Consider the following 18,323-nt stretch of genomic DNA (forward strand, 5'->3'; position numbering starts at 1 on the left):
GCCCGAAGAACCCCGGCGGCGCGGCGGCATGGTGGCGCGGTGGTGGCGCGAAAAGCGGCGAAGCGGCGAGGTGGCGAGGGAAGGGCGCGTGGCTGTGGCTGTGCGTGTGGCGAGCGTGGCATTTTATAGGCACGCGCGAAGCGGCGCGCCAAATCTACCGCGCCGCGTGCCGCTTTCTCCCCCGCGCGCGGTAAGTTCCCGCCACTGATGGAGTGCGCGGAACCAGCCGGCGCGCGCTAAAACCAAATTTTACCGCACGGGCGTGCCTTGCCGCACCTGTTGGAGATGCTCTAAGACTCGTACATGTGATGGGGTGACTTTCCAGCGGTCATTGGTAGGATCTTTCATTGCGCACCTAAAGTAAAGAATTGATCTCTGATCTTTTACTTGACTTGTAGTCCAAACTTCTTCTGCATGCGCATGCATGCATGCAATGAAAGCAGGCCAATACTTCGTGTGCATGCTGATCATCTTTGATACGAAGTTCGAAGATCAATCGAAGTGAGCAGCGAGCCCAGCGATCGAGCGCCATGGGAACCAGCCTGCTGAACCTTCTCCTCATGGAGGTGGCGGCCATCGTGAGCATCATCCTCCTGTCCCTCCTCGTCGTGCTCAGCTCCTACCGCCGCCGCGCCGGCCACCCCGCGCTCCGCCTCTTCGTGTGGGCCGCGTCCACGCTCTTCCTCCCGCTCGTCTCCTACGCCGTCTCCGCGGCCGCCAAGTGGGACGCCGCGCGCGTGCCCCTCCTCCTCGCCTGGACCGTCTTCCTCCAGATCCTGCGCAACACCATCGACACCGCCCGCTCCTCCTCCCTCACCATCGACAGCAACGCCTCCGGCGGCAGCAAGTTCCGCCCCTCCGTCGAGCAGTTGGCGCGGATGGGCTGGGTGGCGTTCCTCATCATCAGCAGCGGCGGAGAGGCCGGGAGCCCGCAGCTCACCGGCGTGCTCCTTTGGCTCTGGGTGCTCAGCCTCGTCAAGCTCATCCACCGGCTCGTCGCCGCGGAGCTCGCGAGGAACTCGTTCGCCGTCGGCCTCAACGCTTACCTCGTCTCCGACTACATGAAGCAACTCCATTGCCGAGAGCAAGATCATCCAGGAGAAGACAGCGCGCAAGACGGCGTGCCGCCTTACCTGGTGATGGGCGAGGAGAAGCTGCATATCGAGGCCAGGCCGCATGGGTACCAAATTGGCCGGACTTCTCAGGCGCCGTCGTTGTGCGCCGATGCCGGGCACGTGGTCACCATGGACCGGATATGGCGCCTTTTTTCCGCCGGAGACTCGCTCCTCGCGTCCTATCCGCACACCAAGGATCTCTGCCTGTCCTTCGCCCTGTTCAAGCTGCAGCTCCGGAGGTTCCTCGGGTGCCCCCTCGCGGAGGTGGGCTCTCGCCGAGCTCTCGCATTCGTCCACGATGGCCTCCTCGGCAGGAGCCCCGAGAGAGCATTCGGGGTGATCGAGACCGAGCTGGCCTTCCTCGCCGACTTGCTGTACTCCAAGCTCACCTCCTTCTACGCCAGCGGGTGGTGGTTCCCGGTGCTCAACTCCATCCTCGTGCTCGCCACGTGGCTCAGCTGCCTCGCGGCCGGCGGCGCCATCGTGCACGACATGACTACCCAAGGCACGGCGCTCGCCGTGGACTACGAGCAGCTCAGGAACTACCTGCAGCGCCACGACACCGTGTTTCACGCCATCGCCGGCCTCGACGTGCTCGTCACCGTCTCCTTCATCGTCGCCATCGTCTTCACGGAAGGGTGGGAGATCGCCAACTACGTCCGCTCCGACTGGATCAAGGTGGTCACCATCTGCGAGTACGCGCGCCGCCCGTCGTGGCGCAGGTCGCGGTGGACGCGCGGCAAGCTCGCCCGCGTCCTCCGGTTCAACTCCGTCCAGCGCTGGGACGACCGGTTCGGTCAGACGTCCGTCCTGCAGACCCGCATGTGCTACTGCGGATGCGTTTCCCGGCAGGTCGACCGGATCTCCAAGACGTCGGTCCCCGTGCCGCCGTCGGTCAAGGCAGCCATCGTGACGACGCTGAGGACGAACCACGGAGCACTCGGGAACGGCGTGCTGTCGTTGCAACGGAGCGGCGTCGCCGATAAGTTTACCTGGGCTTGCCGTGTCGGCGCCGGCGGCAGTGGTGAGAGAAGCATCTCCGAGCAGATCCTCGTGTGGCATGTCGCCACGAGTTTGCTCGAGATCAAGCGCTCGGAGGCAGCTGCTCATGGCAGCGACGACAACGACGTCGAGGACGGCGGAGACTGCGACGACACGGTGGTCGTGGCGACACACCTGTCACGGTACTGCGCGTACCTCGTGGCGCTGAAGCCGCAGCTCCTGCCGGACCACCCGGCGTGGACGGAGGAGCTCTACGAGGGCGTCGCGGAGGAGGTGGCGAGGGTCCTCGCGCGCTGCGCCGGGCCGTTGGTGCGGTACGAGCGCGCGGCGACGTGCCTCGGCGGGAGCATGAACGAGACGCTGCGGAAGGCTTCGAAGCTCGCCCGGCAGCTGGCCGAGGAGGTCGGCGACGAGGAGGCGGTCTGGAGAATCCTGGCCGAGTTCTGGGCGGAGCTCATCGTCTTCCTGGCGCCGTCGGAGAACGTCACGGCGCATGCCAAGTCGCTCCGCCGTGGCGGCGAGTTCATCACCGTGCTTTGGGCGTTGCTCGGGCATGCGGGCATTGTTTGTCGTCCCGAGAGTGATCAGTGATGTCGAACACTCGCGATTAGCTGATAATGTCATCGTTTGTATTTCTTTATATTTGTTTGATTGGGCGTGTATATGAATATCAGTTATTAACCTACTATGAATACTGTATGCAATTTTTTCAAAACTATGACATATTTTATAGCATTTTCGAAAACTATAGCATGATTTGAATAAAAATCAAAAGTAGCACCTCGCCGGCCACGTGCTGGCCGAAATGGGAGTTTTCGGCCACCTCTAGGTCGAAGTAGCCTTTTCGGCTTTCCCTTGGCCGAAATGGTGGGGACCTGGCAAAAAAGAAACTTTTTGGTCAAGTGTAGGCCGAAAAATTCTTTTTGGTCTCGTGTAGGCCGAAGTTGCATGGCTCATACTTTAGGCTAAATTTATTTTCGCGCCACCCGTTTCCCGCCAACCCCTTCCCGCCATATGTTCCCGCCACCCGTTTCCCGCCAACCCCTTCCCGCCATATGTTCCAGCCACCTGTTTCCCGCCAACCCCTTCCCGCCTTATGTTCCCGCCATACTGCAGTCATTCTTTCCCGCCATTTTCTCCTCTCTATCTACAAAACCCCCTTCAGGCGGAGGTGGATAAGCATTCCAGTGTAGTGTAGTCGAGATGTCCCATTATCCATTCGATCGTAGTTTTCACCCTGAGATGAGCAGGACTCTTCTGAATCTAGCTACCGATTTCAGGATGGACAATAGGATAGTTCCATGGGACGAACTCACCGGTAGTGACACCATAATGAATGAGTTGGCTCACGAATTACGTGGGTTTGGGTGGCCTGAAAGGACCTATGAGGAGGTACGTAAAGAACTTCTGAGGTTGCATGAAAGGTGGAAGAAGGTGGTGGAGCCGAAGAGTGAAACTTTCAGAAGGACTGCAGCAAAGAATACATTTTTATGGACTGAGGAGAGCGAGGATGAAGATGATATCTTCATGCGGCCGCTTCCGGGTTCTGCATCGTCGAAGGGCAACAGTTCTGCATCATCCAAGGGCAAGAGTTCTGCATCCTCGAAGGGCAAGAGTTCTGCATCGACCAAGGGCAAGAGTTCTGCATCGACGGAGGGCAAGAGGACCGCATCATCGAAGGGCAAGAGGGCTGCATCAGTGGAGGATGATGATGATGACTTCATGTAGTATGTAAGATGTATTCCAGTTGTACCGTTTCATTCAGATGTACTTGCATTATTAGTTTGTACTGTATTATTGTAGGGCATTATGTTCTATTTGAATTTCATTTGAATTTCGGTTGTAGTCTCTTTGGAAATGTAACTGGAAGAAAAATGCGAATTAATAGTAATATGTCTCTCACATACATAAAACAATATATGTCTCCTGATCAGATAGAAGCAAGTGCGATAGTAACACATACATGGAGCGTGTCTCATACATAAATACTGACTCACAGTTGCGAATAGTCTGAAACTAATATAGATAATGAGTCATACATAGATAGATAAGCATATCACTGCGGGGGCGACGACGAGTCTGGGTCTTCCTCGGGCGAGGACTGGAAGGCGATAAGCGCTGAGGCGATGGACGAGGCTCGCGATAACCACGACCATAGTTAACCTCGTCTGTCACGGTCTGTGTCTCCTGCGTCGGTGGTGGTGGCGGAGTGTGAAACACTGTCTGCGAGAAGCCATAAATGTTTGTAGCTTGGTCATCATCCTCGCTTTTGCCCTCAAAGTACGAAGCACCACCACCAAGCATCAGTGACTACACTGAATGCATGAACGGTTGCGACTAGTTGCCGCCTGCGGTAAAGTAAAACATGTAAACTTGATACAAATGCATGAACGAAGCACCACTAGTAAGCATAAGTGACTGCTGAGAATGCAGGAACGATTACTACACTATTGAAAAGAATGTAAGCGCTCCCTAGCTGTGAAGGAGGTGGCTGATGCCAGGAAGAGCTCCCTGGCTGTGAAGGAGGTGGCTGATGCCAGGAAGAGCTCCCTGGCTGTGAAGGATGAGGTTCTACATGGTGCACAGAGGGTCGTGGTTCTGAATGGTGCACAGAGGGTCGTGGTTCTGAATGCTGTACAGAGGGACGTGGCGGACGATGTATTGGAGGAGGAAGTGCAACATCCGAAGACCGTCTACATGTAACAGCTACGTAAATCCCACGTAGCTTGTCATCAAGACGCCTCAACCATGAGACGTCCTCTCGCGGTGGGATAGTTTCCCCCCTCTGAAAGCGCTGCATTAAGGCGGAAACCTCCTCTCGCGTCTGTACTATCAAGTCACCCTGTACACGAAGAGTTAACCAATTATATCCTCGTTGTATGATAGACACCACGAATAGATAACCAAGCGAATATGTCCAAGTTAATAAAAGACTTAACATATGAGAACCAAGGCACGTACCGCGTGGTGTCTGGTTCCCACAACAAAAGTAGTTGGGTACATATCGCTGGTGAGAGGGGCTTCGATCTGATTAGGAGCAGCTGATGGAACCAAGTAGATCCTTGTTGTATGCCGGTAACGCTGCAGATACAACCCGAACATTTCCTAGTTAAAGGGCTGAACCTCACCCCAGATATTTGTCGGCGCGGTAGTCCATTCGTCAACATAAGGGGTAATGCTCTTAAGCCAATAAGCCATGGACTTGTTTCCTCCTAGGCGACTGTCCCTGAGATTGACATGCGCGATACATGATTAGGTATATTATGAATGCAGAGCTGAAAACTAAAATAGTATCAGTACTTACTTGTGCACGTGTTCTGGAAGTGTGGAATATCTGGAATCTCAAGCTCTTGATATAGACCGAACTGTCTCATCACCCTATGAAGAGCCATTTCCTCAACCGTCACGTCGAACACCAACTTAGCCTTGGTCATCCAATAGTGCCAATCTCTAGTGCACAATCCAAAAATCCCAACTGGGCACCTCGATGATATAGCCTTAGACGAGTATGGCTCCCAAATAACTTGATCCTCGTGCAAACTATCAAACTGCACCGTGAAGGACGGGTAGCATCCCCTAACCTGGCTATGCGCAAACTGTCTCTGTGCATGACAACAATTAAGCATTAGTAATACTATTGAATGGCAAGAAATAGTGGAATTAATTGTTATGTAATATAAAAGTACCTCTCGCCGTGCCCAAACAGATCCCATAGTAGGCAAGCCGCCGATAGCAGACACATAAGCCCCAGCCAAGTCCTCCAAACCAAAAGGTTTATCAACGTAGACATAGGGTCGTCCAATAGGGAATCTCTCGTATGACCAGAGCTGCAACAATAATGGACATCCAACAAGAGTAGATTTTCTAGACTTCAACAAGCAAGCTTTGCACAGGCCTCTGCACGTAGCCGCCAACACAGCAAAACCAAAACTCCTCTGCAGAATATCCCCAGGGCAACGTGCGTCAGCTATCTCTCGTGCAATACCGATGAGTCGTGCATCGACAGTGGTCACGTGGTTCTCCGTAAACATCGTCTTGCCGAACAGCCAAAGAATATATGCCTCTAGGGACCGGTCAATTTGTGCCTCCGACAACTGAACATCGGGATATCCTAACGAGACAATCTACATAGAAACGTAATGATTGTATGAACATCAGGGAACTAAAACAACAACATTTGTTTAAGTGGCCATGAAGGTTACTTGAAACTGGCTCAACCATCTAAAAAGAGGCCCGTGAGGATCGTTGTCTATGGCCCTAGCAGTCGGCACCACAGCCCAAAAATGGGTCTGCATCGCTGCTTGTCAACCAGATTTTGCCTCTAAGGGACCTATGGCAGCACCAGCCAGAGGTAATCCCAACAAGTAAGACACATCCTGTAAAGTAGGTGCCATCTCTCCCTAGGGAAAGTGAAACGTATGTATCTCTGGTCTCCATCTATCTACTAAGCAGGTAAGGAGTGACTTGTCGTAAGAGAAGCGTTTCACTTGCCTCTTGTGTAACTGCAATGGTTCACCTGCCTCATCTAAGTCTAGACCATCAACCCACTCATCCAATGTACCCTCAACCAGCCGTGCCAAGGGTAGAAGTCCAGCCCAATTTAACCTACAAAATAAAGAGATTTTTAGCGGCTATGAAAAGTATGACAAACATAGTAAGTCATTATATGGATTCTATTATATGCACACATACCTATCAACCCATGAATCATGTATCATCCAGTTAGTCTTTGGGGTACGGGTGACCAACACGTCTAAGTTGTTCTCCGCTTTCATAAGGGCGCCCCGATGCTTTCTATCAATGTTACCGTTAAGCAACGGATACGAAGACATATCTGCAATTCAAACAACAAATCTCAGGTGCAAATAAAACATAGTACAAACATATTACAAATTAAAACATAGTACGGCATATTACAAATTAAACATAGTCCTGACATATTACAAATTAAAACATAGTCCTGACATATTACAAATTAAAACATAGTCCTGACATATTACATATTGAAACACAGTACGACACACTACATATTAAATCATAGTCTTGACATATTACATATTAAAAGATAGTCCTGACATATTACAAATTAAAACCCACTATGACACATTATATAGCTTGTGAGTTATTTCTTCCTCGTCCGCCCCTTTGGCCTCGACTGCCACGACCACGTCCGCCTCTTGCTCCTGTTGTCGCAGTCGTCGATTTGGAAGCACTCGTCGATGTGGAAGCACCATATTTGTTCAGGTCGGAACAATATTTCATCCTATGCCCATAAGCCACGCATAACAAACATTATCTGGTTGCTCCACCAGCTTCAGATTGGTCCATATCGTTCCAGATGCGACGGGCCTTTTGTCTGCCCCTACTTGTTCACCGAAGGTCTCGATGCGGAATGTATACTCTCTCACCGTCGTTTACCTTGTTGAAATTGCCGACGACTCTAAACCCTGTCATCTCACCTGTCCATGTGTTCAACACTGCCTCTTTTAAATAGTATGGGGACACGAAGGAGATAGCATCCAACTCAATCTGGCCACAGGCAGCCAACACATAAGATAAAGGTAGGTGCAACAACTTCGGTTTGTTGCATGTACACTCATACGTTAGATAAAATTCCGTTCCAATTTTTACCTCGTGTGTCTTCACCTCATGTCCAGAACCAAAACCATCGGTAGGAAGCTAAACCTCATACCTCCTTTCTTGATTCCCTATGAGTCTGACAGTGTGCTTCTTTGCTTTCTCTATCTTCTTTGCCATGTATTCCATGACACGGCTACAATAAGGTGTGTTCTGATTATCTTCAATATGCTTCTTTGCTAACTTGTGCCTTTCTCTGAAATATCTCAAAGTGCCATGGAATACAGTCTCCACAATAGCTGTGAGTGACAATGCTCTATTCCCTCTCGGCACAAAGTTATACACCTATGCAAGATTGGTTGTCATGTGGCCATACCTAGCTCCATGTGTGTCATGCAGCAAAGACCAATTCACTGGAGGCTCTTTCTCTATCCACTCAGAAAAATTCTTTATTGCCCTTCCCTTCTTTCTCTTAGTATTAGGAGGGTCAATTGATGGCAAGTCACAAAGACCTACTGGCTCCTCTAGCTCCGCGATGAGTGCTGCTAATTTAACCCGATCTTCTTCCATTTTCTTCCTCGCATGGACCTGCTTCTTAGTGAACTCATCTAGTTTTGACCAAATAAATCTATATTTGCGCTGTTGGCTCTGCTTGCATAATTTTTTGAACAAGTTCATCAACCACTTGTTCTTGAACTGTGAGAAAAAATTAGCCCCAAGATGGCGCATGCACCACCGGCTCTGCAAGTCCCTCCAAGGTGTTGGTTCGTCAACTGTTGGATTACGTAGTGTATGCACGGCCTTCAATATACCAGCATGTCTGTCATGAATGACGCACACGTTTGGTCGGTCCTTCACGATGGCAATTTTCACTTGCCGGAAGAACCATACCCAGCTGGGAAAGTTCTCACCCTCCACAAATGCCATGGCAAGTGGGATGATTTGATTGTTCCCGTCCACACCAATAGCAGTCAGGATTTGCCCTCTATACTGACCGGTCAGGAATGTACCATCCACAAACATAACAAGAGGAGAATGCTGGAAAGCTTCGATGCACATAGCAAAAGAGAAGAACACTCGCTTCAACACCTTGAAATCTGGTATACTCAGCAACCTCATGTGTTGTACGTTCACATAAGTGCCGGGATTCCTCTCCTTTAGTATGCGAAGGTGTCAGGACCCCGACTCAATGCAACATCGATCTAGCATGTAACACCTCATATCACTTTGCGGCCTCACGCACGGTATCCCCACGGGTGTCGCCTTACCTCTGCCCGGGACCGTTTGCGTCTTTTGGCACACGTATATGATGGTGTCGCTAGCATCCATATGATAAAGAGCCCGGGCTGACATGGCTAGTCGTAAACCCAAAGTGGCACTAACTTACAGGGACATGCATCCATGACCCAGCATCGAACGTGTCGGTCATCAGCGAGTGAATCCAGGCTGTAGCACTGGGCTAACAGGACTCCAGTGAACCGGGCTGTAGCGGGCTAACAGGACTCCAGTATTCATCGCGTGACATTTCCCCGAAGGGACAGACACAGGATCGAAGAAGGACACATGCCGGCCAGCCTAAGTGTTCCGGAGCAGTAGCAAGCTACCAGGGCTCAGTGGAAGCACTAGGAGACATTTCCCGGTAAGAGAGGCTACTAAGAATAAACAACTAGATAGTCAGATCCCACACATAGCAATACACATTACACGTACGCATAACATGCAAGTATGTGCTGTACAACATGGCATCACATCATAACTTAACAATCATATAGATAAAGGCTCAGAAGAGCCATCATAGCATTTATTACAAACAGGGGTCACATGACCCAACATTCAGAGCAATCAAGCAACAAACGGAAGCATTACATGTCTGAGTACAGACATCTATAAATGAAAAAAGCTGAAAGCCTGACTATCTACAACGTCTGATCAAGATCGTAGCTGAGGTACAAGCTACTAGTCGAAGTCCATGAGAACACTATTAAGACCGAAGTCTCCGCTGCAAAAACATAAATAAAGCAACATGAGTACAAAGGTACTCAGCAAGACTTACATCAGATCCTATCATACATGCATTTGTATCAAGAGGGTAATGTGGGGTTTAGTTGCAGCAAGCCAGCTTTGACTCTGTGGCTATCCTGTTCTACGACTACCAGAAACTCTTGAGGTGAGACAACGTACACGAGTCCACTAATCACCACACAATACACCACTATGGATTCATTCCCGTCTCCCTACGAGAAGGCCATCCATAGCACTCACACTTGTCTTGAGCATTTTATAGTATCCACTTCAAGTTGTCTATGTACCATGTAAGCATCCAAGAAGTCCATAACCGCGGACCCGGCTATTCGAATAGATCATATTAACCCTGCAGGGGTGTACTTCTTCACACACGCTCTCGCCACTTACCGCCATGTACACGTCATGTATCTCGGCAACCTTCAAGCGGAAGCCTGGCGAGGGTGTCGGCCACGACCTGACTAACCACACAAGACTCTAGTCCAGGTTTATCGCCTATTCGGGTTCCATCCGCAAGGAGATCCGGCCGGGGTGTCGCTCACGGCCCCAAACGATGTGAGCAGGGTTCCCAAGCCCACCATCCGGGTGCCACTTGGTACACCGTGCCACGTGTGCCTAGTCTGTCCCAAGCCCACCCTGCCGGGTGCCACTTGGTAGAAAAATAGCACTACCTACAAACACCAGAAACTAGTTGCGACTCCTGGACAGAGACCAAGTTGGTTAATAAGTCGAGAGGGGTCGAGTTACCGGAACCCAATGTGTGGTAGTATCGAGTCATTGGACAACATACACAGAACTCAGTGCTTAAGGACGGTTCCAGTGAGACAACCCACCATGTACTCCTACATGGCCTCTCACCGCTACCTTTACCAAATCATGTTCACACACTTCACTCTCAGCATCAGAACATATCGTAACACCCCAATTCATTCCCAATGAACCAGACCTGACACAACTCTAAGCAATAGCAGGCATAGCATGGTAGGAACACAACATGGCTCAATCAACTCCTACACATGCTAGTGGGTTTCAACTATTTACTGTGGCAATGACAGGTCATGCAGAGGAATGGGTTCAACTACCGCAGCACAAAGTAGCAGATGAATTGTTGTTGTCCTAATGCAATAACTGAGAGCAGGAGTGAGAGAGTAGGGTTTTATCGAAATGAACAAGGGGGTTTGCTTGCCTGGTAGATCAACAAGGAAGGCACTGCTTCATAGACAGGCACTCTGGAACGGACTCCGGAGCAGGACCTATCGAGAAGGAACGGTGCCAACAATCAAAACACAAGCATATGCAACACAATGATGCATGAACATGGCATGAAGATGTGATGCTGATTGTGCTAATGCAACTAGTACTCATTTGGTTTGAAGTCCATTTGAACCATAAGCTCAAATGCATCTCCAAAGTAAGCTCTTATATATGCCATAATGTGTTTTCCCATATTCAGCATGTATAAGTTGGTTTGTCATGCATGAAACTAGTACAGATGGAAAGATTGCATTTTTCTGATAATTTTTCATATATAAATTATTTAAATCTGAGCTACGGTTGAATTGATATGAATTTTTGAAGTTTAAATCAATTTCTGGAATTTCCTGAATTATTTTAATTCCAGAAAATATATATTGCGTCAGCATTGAGTAAGCATGATGTCAGCAGTCAACTGCGGCTGACTGGGGTCAAACCTGACGTGTGGGGTCCACATGTCAGTGTCAGGGGGTTAAACAGGGTTAGATTAACTTAATTAAAAAGGTTAGTGGCGCTGGGGCCCACTGTCAGTGTCAGGGGGGTTTAGTTAACGGTGATTAGCACTAAGCTAATCACCTGGCCGACGGGGCCCACGCATCAGTGACCCTGGGGGGGTCAAACCCCAGGTCGAACAAGTCAAACCCGCCGGCGGTTAGTCGCCGGCGAGGTCCGCGGCGTACATGTGCCCCGGGTTTCCTCTGTGGTGCTCCAAATGGCGCGCGGCTAGGTGCGTTGGAAAGCTAGCTCGATGGCGCGTCGGGCGGTGGCCGTGGCTGGGCCTGGGGTGGCCGGAGTCGACGGCGGCGAGCTCGGCTGCGGCCGCCGGAGTTCGGTCGTGCACGAAAACGCGGTTGGAGCTCGAAGGCGAGCGAAGCAAAGCGCTAGGGATGCTCTATGGGGCCTTACGAACTTGTTGGACTCGCCGGGGTGACCAAATGGTCACCGGAGCTGCGTCGACGGCGAGCTCGGTGTCGGCGGAGGTTCGGCCGTGGTGGGGAACGGAGTTACGGCGCGGGAATGAGGGGGAGAAGAGAGGGGAATGGTGGCGAAGCTCACCGCGGTTGCAGCGGGCGTCGAAGCGGGCTCGGGGAAGGCTTGGGGCAGCCGGAGCGACGACGGCGATCTCGTCGGCCGAAGCTTGAAGATGACGGCGATTGCGATGAAGCGGAGCTCGCCCGGGTTGCTTTGCTCGGTGAGGAGGGAGAGGGGGTCGCGGCGGAGCTAGGAAGCATGTCGGGGAGGTGAGGGGAGGCCGGTGGCGGCGGCTATGGCGAACGGCGGCGACCGACGCGTTCGGACACGGGAGAGAGAGAACGAGGGAGAGGAGAGGAAGAATCGGGGGAGAGTGAGAGGGTACGCGGGGGGGGGGGGCGTGGCGACGCGCGGGATCGTCCAGAGCGACGGGGGGGGGGGGGCAGGCAAGCAGGGAGGCTGGTGGCGTGGCGCGGTGGCGCGCGCGCGCCGGGCATGCTCCCCTCCCTCTGTCGAGGACGAAGACGACAGAGGAGGAGGCGGGCTGGGCCGCCTGCTGGCTGGGCCGGCCTGCTGCTGCTGGGCTGCACAGGGAGGAGGCCCAGGTAAGTCTCCCTCTTTTATTTTTGTTTTCTAATTTTTCTGACATTTGTTTTGATTTAATTAAAATATTAAATCATTTAATTACCTTATGCCAATTTTTGCAGGAGCTAACTATATTATTCCAGAGCTCCTTTATAAATGGCATAATTTTTGGACATATATTAATATATATAACTAATATATTTCCAATGCAAATATTTATGCATTAATTCCAAATGCCCAAAATAAATACCTATGAGCTCTTAAAAATATTGGTTTGATTTTTATCTCTGTCCAATATTTTCAGAGAGCAACATGAGCATTTCTTGGACCCTTTTGGAGAAATTTTTATTTGGGTCATTTTCAAAAATGATTCTGAGGGTTCCACCAATCCTCATTTCAAATTTAAATGAAAATTTAAATATGATGCACAAATGACTAGCTAGTCTAGGTCATACCAGACTAGGGATGTGACAGAAGGAGACGGACAACATTATCATATGAGTCGAAGAACGTCCCAAACCTTTCCTCCATAGCCTTCTGCTTAGCCCTCCAAGCCTTCCCATAAGGAATGACATAATTCCATCTGACCTTCACTGCTGTCTGGATGTGTTTTGCTTCCATATCTTTCTTCTCTACTATCTCAGTATACATGAGTTGCACAATGATACTTGAATTCAGGTTCAGATGCTTCACCAAGAGGTTCTTCTGTTGGGGAACGTAGCATAAAATCAAAATTTTCCTACGTGTCACCAAGATCTATCTATGGAGTCATCTAGCAACGAGGGAGGAGTGGATCTACATACCCTTGTAGATCGCGCGTGGAAGCGTTCAAGAGAACGGGGTTGAAGGAGTCGTACTCGTCGTGATCCAAATCACCGATGATCCTAGCGCCGAACGGACGGCACCTCCGCGTTCAACACACATACGGAGCAGCGACGTCTCCTCCTTCTTGATCCAGCAAGGGGGAAGGAGAGGTTGATGGAGATCCAGTAGCACGACGGCGTGGTGGTGGAAGTAGCGGGATTCCAGCAGGGCTTCGCCAAGCGCTGCGGGAGGAGGGAGATGTGTCATGGGAGGGAGAGGGAGGCGCCAGGGCTTAGGTGTTGCTGCCCTCCCTTCCCCTCACTATATATAGGGCCAAGGGAGAGGGGGGGGGGGCGCAGCCTTGGCCCTTCCTCCAAGGAAGGGTGCGGCCAAGGGAGGAGTCCCTCCTCCCCAAGGCACCTCGGAGGTGCCTTCCCCCTTTAGGACTCTTCCTTTTCCTTGACTCTTGGCGCATGGGCCTCTTGGGGCTGGTGCCCTTGGCCCATACAGGCCAAGGCGCACCCCCTACAGCCCATGTGGCCCCCCGGGGCAGGTGACCCCACCCGGTGGACCCCCGGGACCCTTCCGGTGGTCCCGGTACAATACCGGTGACCCCGAAACTTGTCCCGATAGCCGAAATAGCACTTCCTATATATAATTCTTTACCTCCGGACCATTCCGGAACTCCTCGTGACGTCCGGGATCTCATCCGGGACTCCGAACAACTTTCGGGTTACCGCATACTAATATCTCTATAACCCTAGCATCACCGAACCTTAAGTGTGTAGACCCTACGGGTTCGGGAGACATGCAGACATGACCGAGATGACTCTCCGGTCAATAACGAACAGCGGGATCTGGATACCCATGTTGTCTCCCACATGTTCCACAATGATCTCATCGGATGAACCACAATGTCAAGGACTTAATCAATCCCGTATACAATTCCCTTTGTCTAGCGGTACGATACTTGCCCGAGATTCGATCGTCGGTGTCCCGATACCTTGTTCAATCTCGTTACCGGCAGGTCTCTTTACTCGTTCCATAACACATCATCCCGTGATCAACTCCTTGATCACATTGTGCACATTATGATGATGTCCTACCGAGTGGGCCCAGAGATACCTCTCCGTCACACGGAGTGACAAATCCCAGTCTCGATTCGTGCCAACCCAACAGACACTTTCGGAGATACCTGTAGTGTACCTTTATAGCCACCCAGTTACGTTGTGAAGTTTGGCACACCCAAAGTATTCCTACGGTATCCAGGAGTTGCACAATCTCATGGTCTAAGGAAATGATACTTGACATTAGAAAAGCTTTAGCATACGAACTACATGATCTTTGTGCTAGGCTTAGGATTGGGTCTTGTCCATCACATCATTCTCCTAATGATGTGATCCCGTTATCAATGACATCCAATGTCCATGGTCAGGAAACTATAACCATCTATTGATCAACGAGCTAGTCAACTAGAGGCTTACTAGGGACATGGTGTTGTCTATGTATCCACACATGTATCTGAGTTTCCTATCAATACAATTCTAGCATGGATAATAAACGATTATCATGAACAAGGAAATATAATAATAACTAATTTATTATTGCCTCTAGGGCATATTTCCAACATCTTCCTCACACAATTACGTGGGACGACAATGGTGACAACCCAGTGGATGTCATACTTCGGCACGTGCCCGTGCACCTTCCCAGGACAACCTGTTTCAACACATTTCACGGGATAGTTTGTTGGACTTGATATGTGTGTCCGGAAAACCCTCTATGTAGACATAGCCCACTTTATCACTGCATACTTCAATTTTTTCTTTGTATCAAACATAGCCCCTATCTGTACTTGGTTCAGATTATACTGCATGGATTCTCATGGCCATTGTTGACCGTAAGGCCGGTGGATATGTCCTGCTCCCATGCAGAAGGAATCAGTACCTCAACTTCATCCTCAGAATTTTCAGAATCCAGTTCCTCCACCAATCCATCCTCGTCCTCTTCCTCCATCACCCTCTGCATTTCATCCCCTTCCTCATCCCCATCAGCAAAACCAGAACCAGCTAATATTATCGACTGGCTACTCTGCCAGTGTCAGGACCACAAACATTGTTTGGCACGTAGTCCGACTCTTTCTCGGGTTGGCTAGCATCCACATATTGTGGTTGTGACCCGGATAAAACAATCTCATTAGCCACTTCACTACCTTGGCCGGGTCCATACCCCCTGTGGAGTTATACGGTATTCTCCTCCTTCGGCACAGGTTGCACAAGTGCATATGGGTGGATTCTTCAGTCTCGGAGCATCTTAACAGGGACAACCAATGTTGGCTCCTATATATCGGCATCAACTCCCACTTGACATTTTTACAGGATTTGGTTCATAATGCATGAATACTGACGGAACATACTTCAGGATCCAACCCAAAACTAGTTGTCAACCAGTACTTCAACTATCTAATGTCCAGTTTGTCCGGGTCAGCTAGTGTCATGATGCCATTTTTAAACTCGCTAAGATCAACCCCCAACTCATTATATCGAACATTACCAGCGCCGTAGTAAACATTCAGATTTACCGATTCAGACATTTTCACCTGTCAGACATTATCATCTTCTCATTAATAACAATGAACACTAATATTACCCGCTACACGAACTATGCGCTAAAATGCCTCCACAAATATATTAGCACTAAAATTCGCAATTTGACTTATATACACTAACTAAACTATACAATTTAGATAAAATCAATTTGTGACGACATGGTTATACCTTCGAAGTGTGTGTCCCTAGCTTCTTGCTCCTCTCTTCGACTCAGCGGCACCGGCCACCTCGCAGAGTTCTTGCACCACCAGACAATGACACCGCCGCCCCCTCGACGATCGGAGGTTCAACTCCGGTCACCCCCCAAGCCGCACCTCCTCCTCACCACCTCCTCCTCCACAGCTGCTGCTCGTCCTCACCACCACCTACTGCCCAACCCCACATCCTCCTCCCCACCATGTCTACCGCTCCCCAAAGGCATCAAAAACTATCCCATAGCAAGAAATAACACCGTAGGCCGTCGGGGATTGCTACGATCTATCGATTCTATGGCTTGGATGTGAAATGAGTGGCAAATGGAGGAGATCGGAGTGGGGTGGCGACCTACAGAGAAGAATTGAGAGAGAGAACAAGAGAAAGAAGAACATAGGCGACAGTGAGAAGACGGGCGCGACACTGACTTATCCAGCCTTTTCGGCCGATGGATGGCCGAAAACTACTTCGGCCTATGGGCGACCGAAAACAGCCCAATTTGGTCAGCTAGTGGCCGAAGCTACTATTTTCGGCTGGGCCACCGCCGATGACATGTCTTCGGCCCAAAAAAGCCCGTCTTCGGTCAACCGCGGGCTGAAGACCCCTTTTTGACCAAAGCTTAGCCAAAAACAACATTTTCGGCCCAAGCAAGGCCGACAGGGTCATACTTTTGAATTTTTTCCATTTTTTCCTATAGTTTTTGAATTTGCTTCAAAAAAAGTGATAGTTTTGAAAAAAATCCTCATCACGGACACACACCCCAGTTATACTTTGTTCATTCTACTCCCTTCGTTCATAAATGTACTAGGTACTTCCTCCAATTCAAACAAAAAAAATTGCATGACAACTTTTTTTATCGAATGAGTAGATGCTTAATTTTCTTTTTTTAATGGAATGTATATATACACATTTTTTATACTTGTTCACTCATTTCGGTTTGTATGCCGTTCATATTAAAATATTCAAAACAACTTATATTTGTGACGGTAGACGGTGGTGAACCAAGGTGGTGGCTAACAGGAGTCTACGGCTCGCAAGGGGATGCGGAGAAGGTGCAATTCCTCCAGGAGATTGCGGACATGCGGGATTTGCACGCTGGGACTTGGGCCCTAGTTGGGGACTTCAACTTGATAGTTAATCCAGAAGACAAAAGTAACACATCGATAAACAGAAGAATGTTGGCGCGCTTACGAGCAATGCTGAACAGACTAGAGCTCAAAGAACTTTACCTCAATAGGAGGAGGTACACGTGGAGCAACGAGAGGCGGGACCCAACCATGGAGAAGATTGATCATGTGTTCGTTACGAACTTGTGGGAGGACAAGTTTCCTACTAGCTTGCTGGCAGTGCTGGGTTTAGCAATTTAGGATCACTGCCTGCTCCTTCTGGACTTAGACGCGGAGTTTCAGATGGGCCGCAGGTTCAGATTTGAGTCTTTCTTTCCCAAAGCTGATGGCTTCCATGAAGTGGTGACCGAGGCGTGGCAGTCTATTCCGTCCTCTAGAAATGCGTTCATAGTACTTGATGATAAACTACGAGCGACGGCAAAGGCCTTGCAGTGGTGGAGTGATAGATGGATCGGAAATGTTCACCTCTAGGTGGCACTAGCAATGGAGGTTATTCTTCGGCTTGATATGGCCGCGGACACGAGAGCCCTGTCGGACCAAGAGCATGGTCTACGTAAGCTGCTGAAGAAGAAGCTCTTGGGATTGAGTTCTCTTGAGTGGACGATCGCGAGACAGCGCTCCCGCCTCCTACACTTAAGGGAGGGGACACTAACACGGATTTTTTTCCATCGCCATGCGCGGCACCGACAATGCAAAAACATGATCACAGTATTGCAGCACAATGGGGACATATTCATAGAGCAGGAGAGTGTTGCTGGGATGGTGGACGAGTACTATACGGCTCTGTTTGGGTCGGTGCCAGCGAGGCAGCGCACCATCAACTTGGACATGCTGGGATTGCCGTCCAGGGACTTGCTGCACCTTGAGACCCCTTTCTCGATGGAGGAGGTGGAGCATATAGTTAAGTCCATGCCATTAGACAAGTCGCCAGGCCCCGATGGTTCACTGGCCAGTTTTTCGCGACTCGCTGGAATGTAATCAAGTGGGACTTCATGAGAGCACTTGAGGACTTTTTTCATGGAGATATGCGAGGAATGCAGAGCATAAATAAGGCGATTGTGTCA

At 50.1% G+C, this 18,323-nt stretch overlaps 1 protein-coding gene across 1 annotated transcript; it reads left to right on the top strand.

The window, feature by feature from the left end:
* The first annotated feature begins 530 nt into the window (after positions 1–530).
* On the top strand, positions 531–2,708 carry LOC123129520 (uncharacterized). The gene has a single exon (XM_044549656.1). It carries the CDS (start codon positions 531–533, stop codon positions 2,706–2,708), a length of 2,178 nt encoding a protein of 725 aa, XP_044405591.1.
* Positions 2,709–18,323: the final 15,615 nt, after the last annotated feature.

This window comes from Triticum aestivum, chromosome 6A (assembly GCF_018294505.1).
Source record: "Triticum aestivum cultivar Chinese Spring chromosome 6A, IWGSC CS RefSeq v2.1, whole genome shotgun sequence".
Classification (NCBI taxonomy): domain Eukaryota; kingdom Viridiplantae; phylum Streptophyta; class Magnoliopsida; order Poales; family Poaceae; genus Triticum; species Triticum aestivum.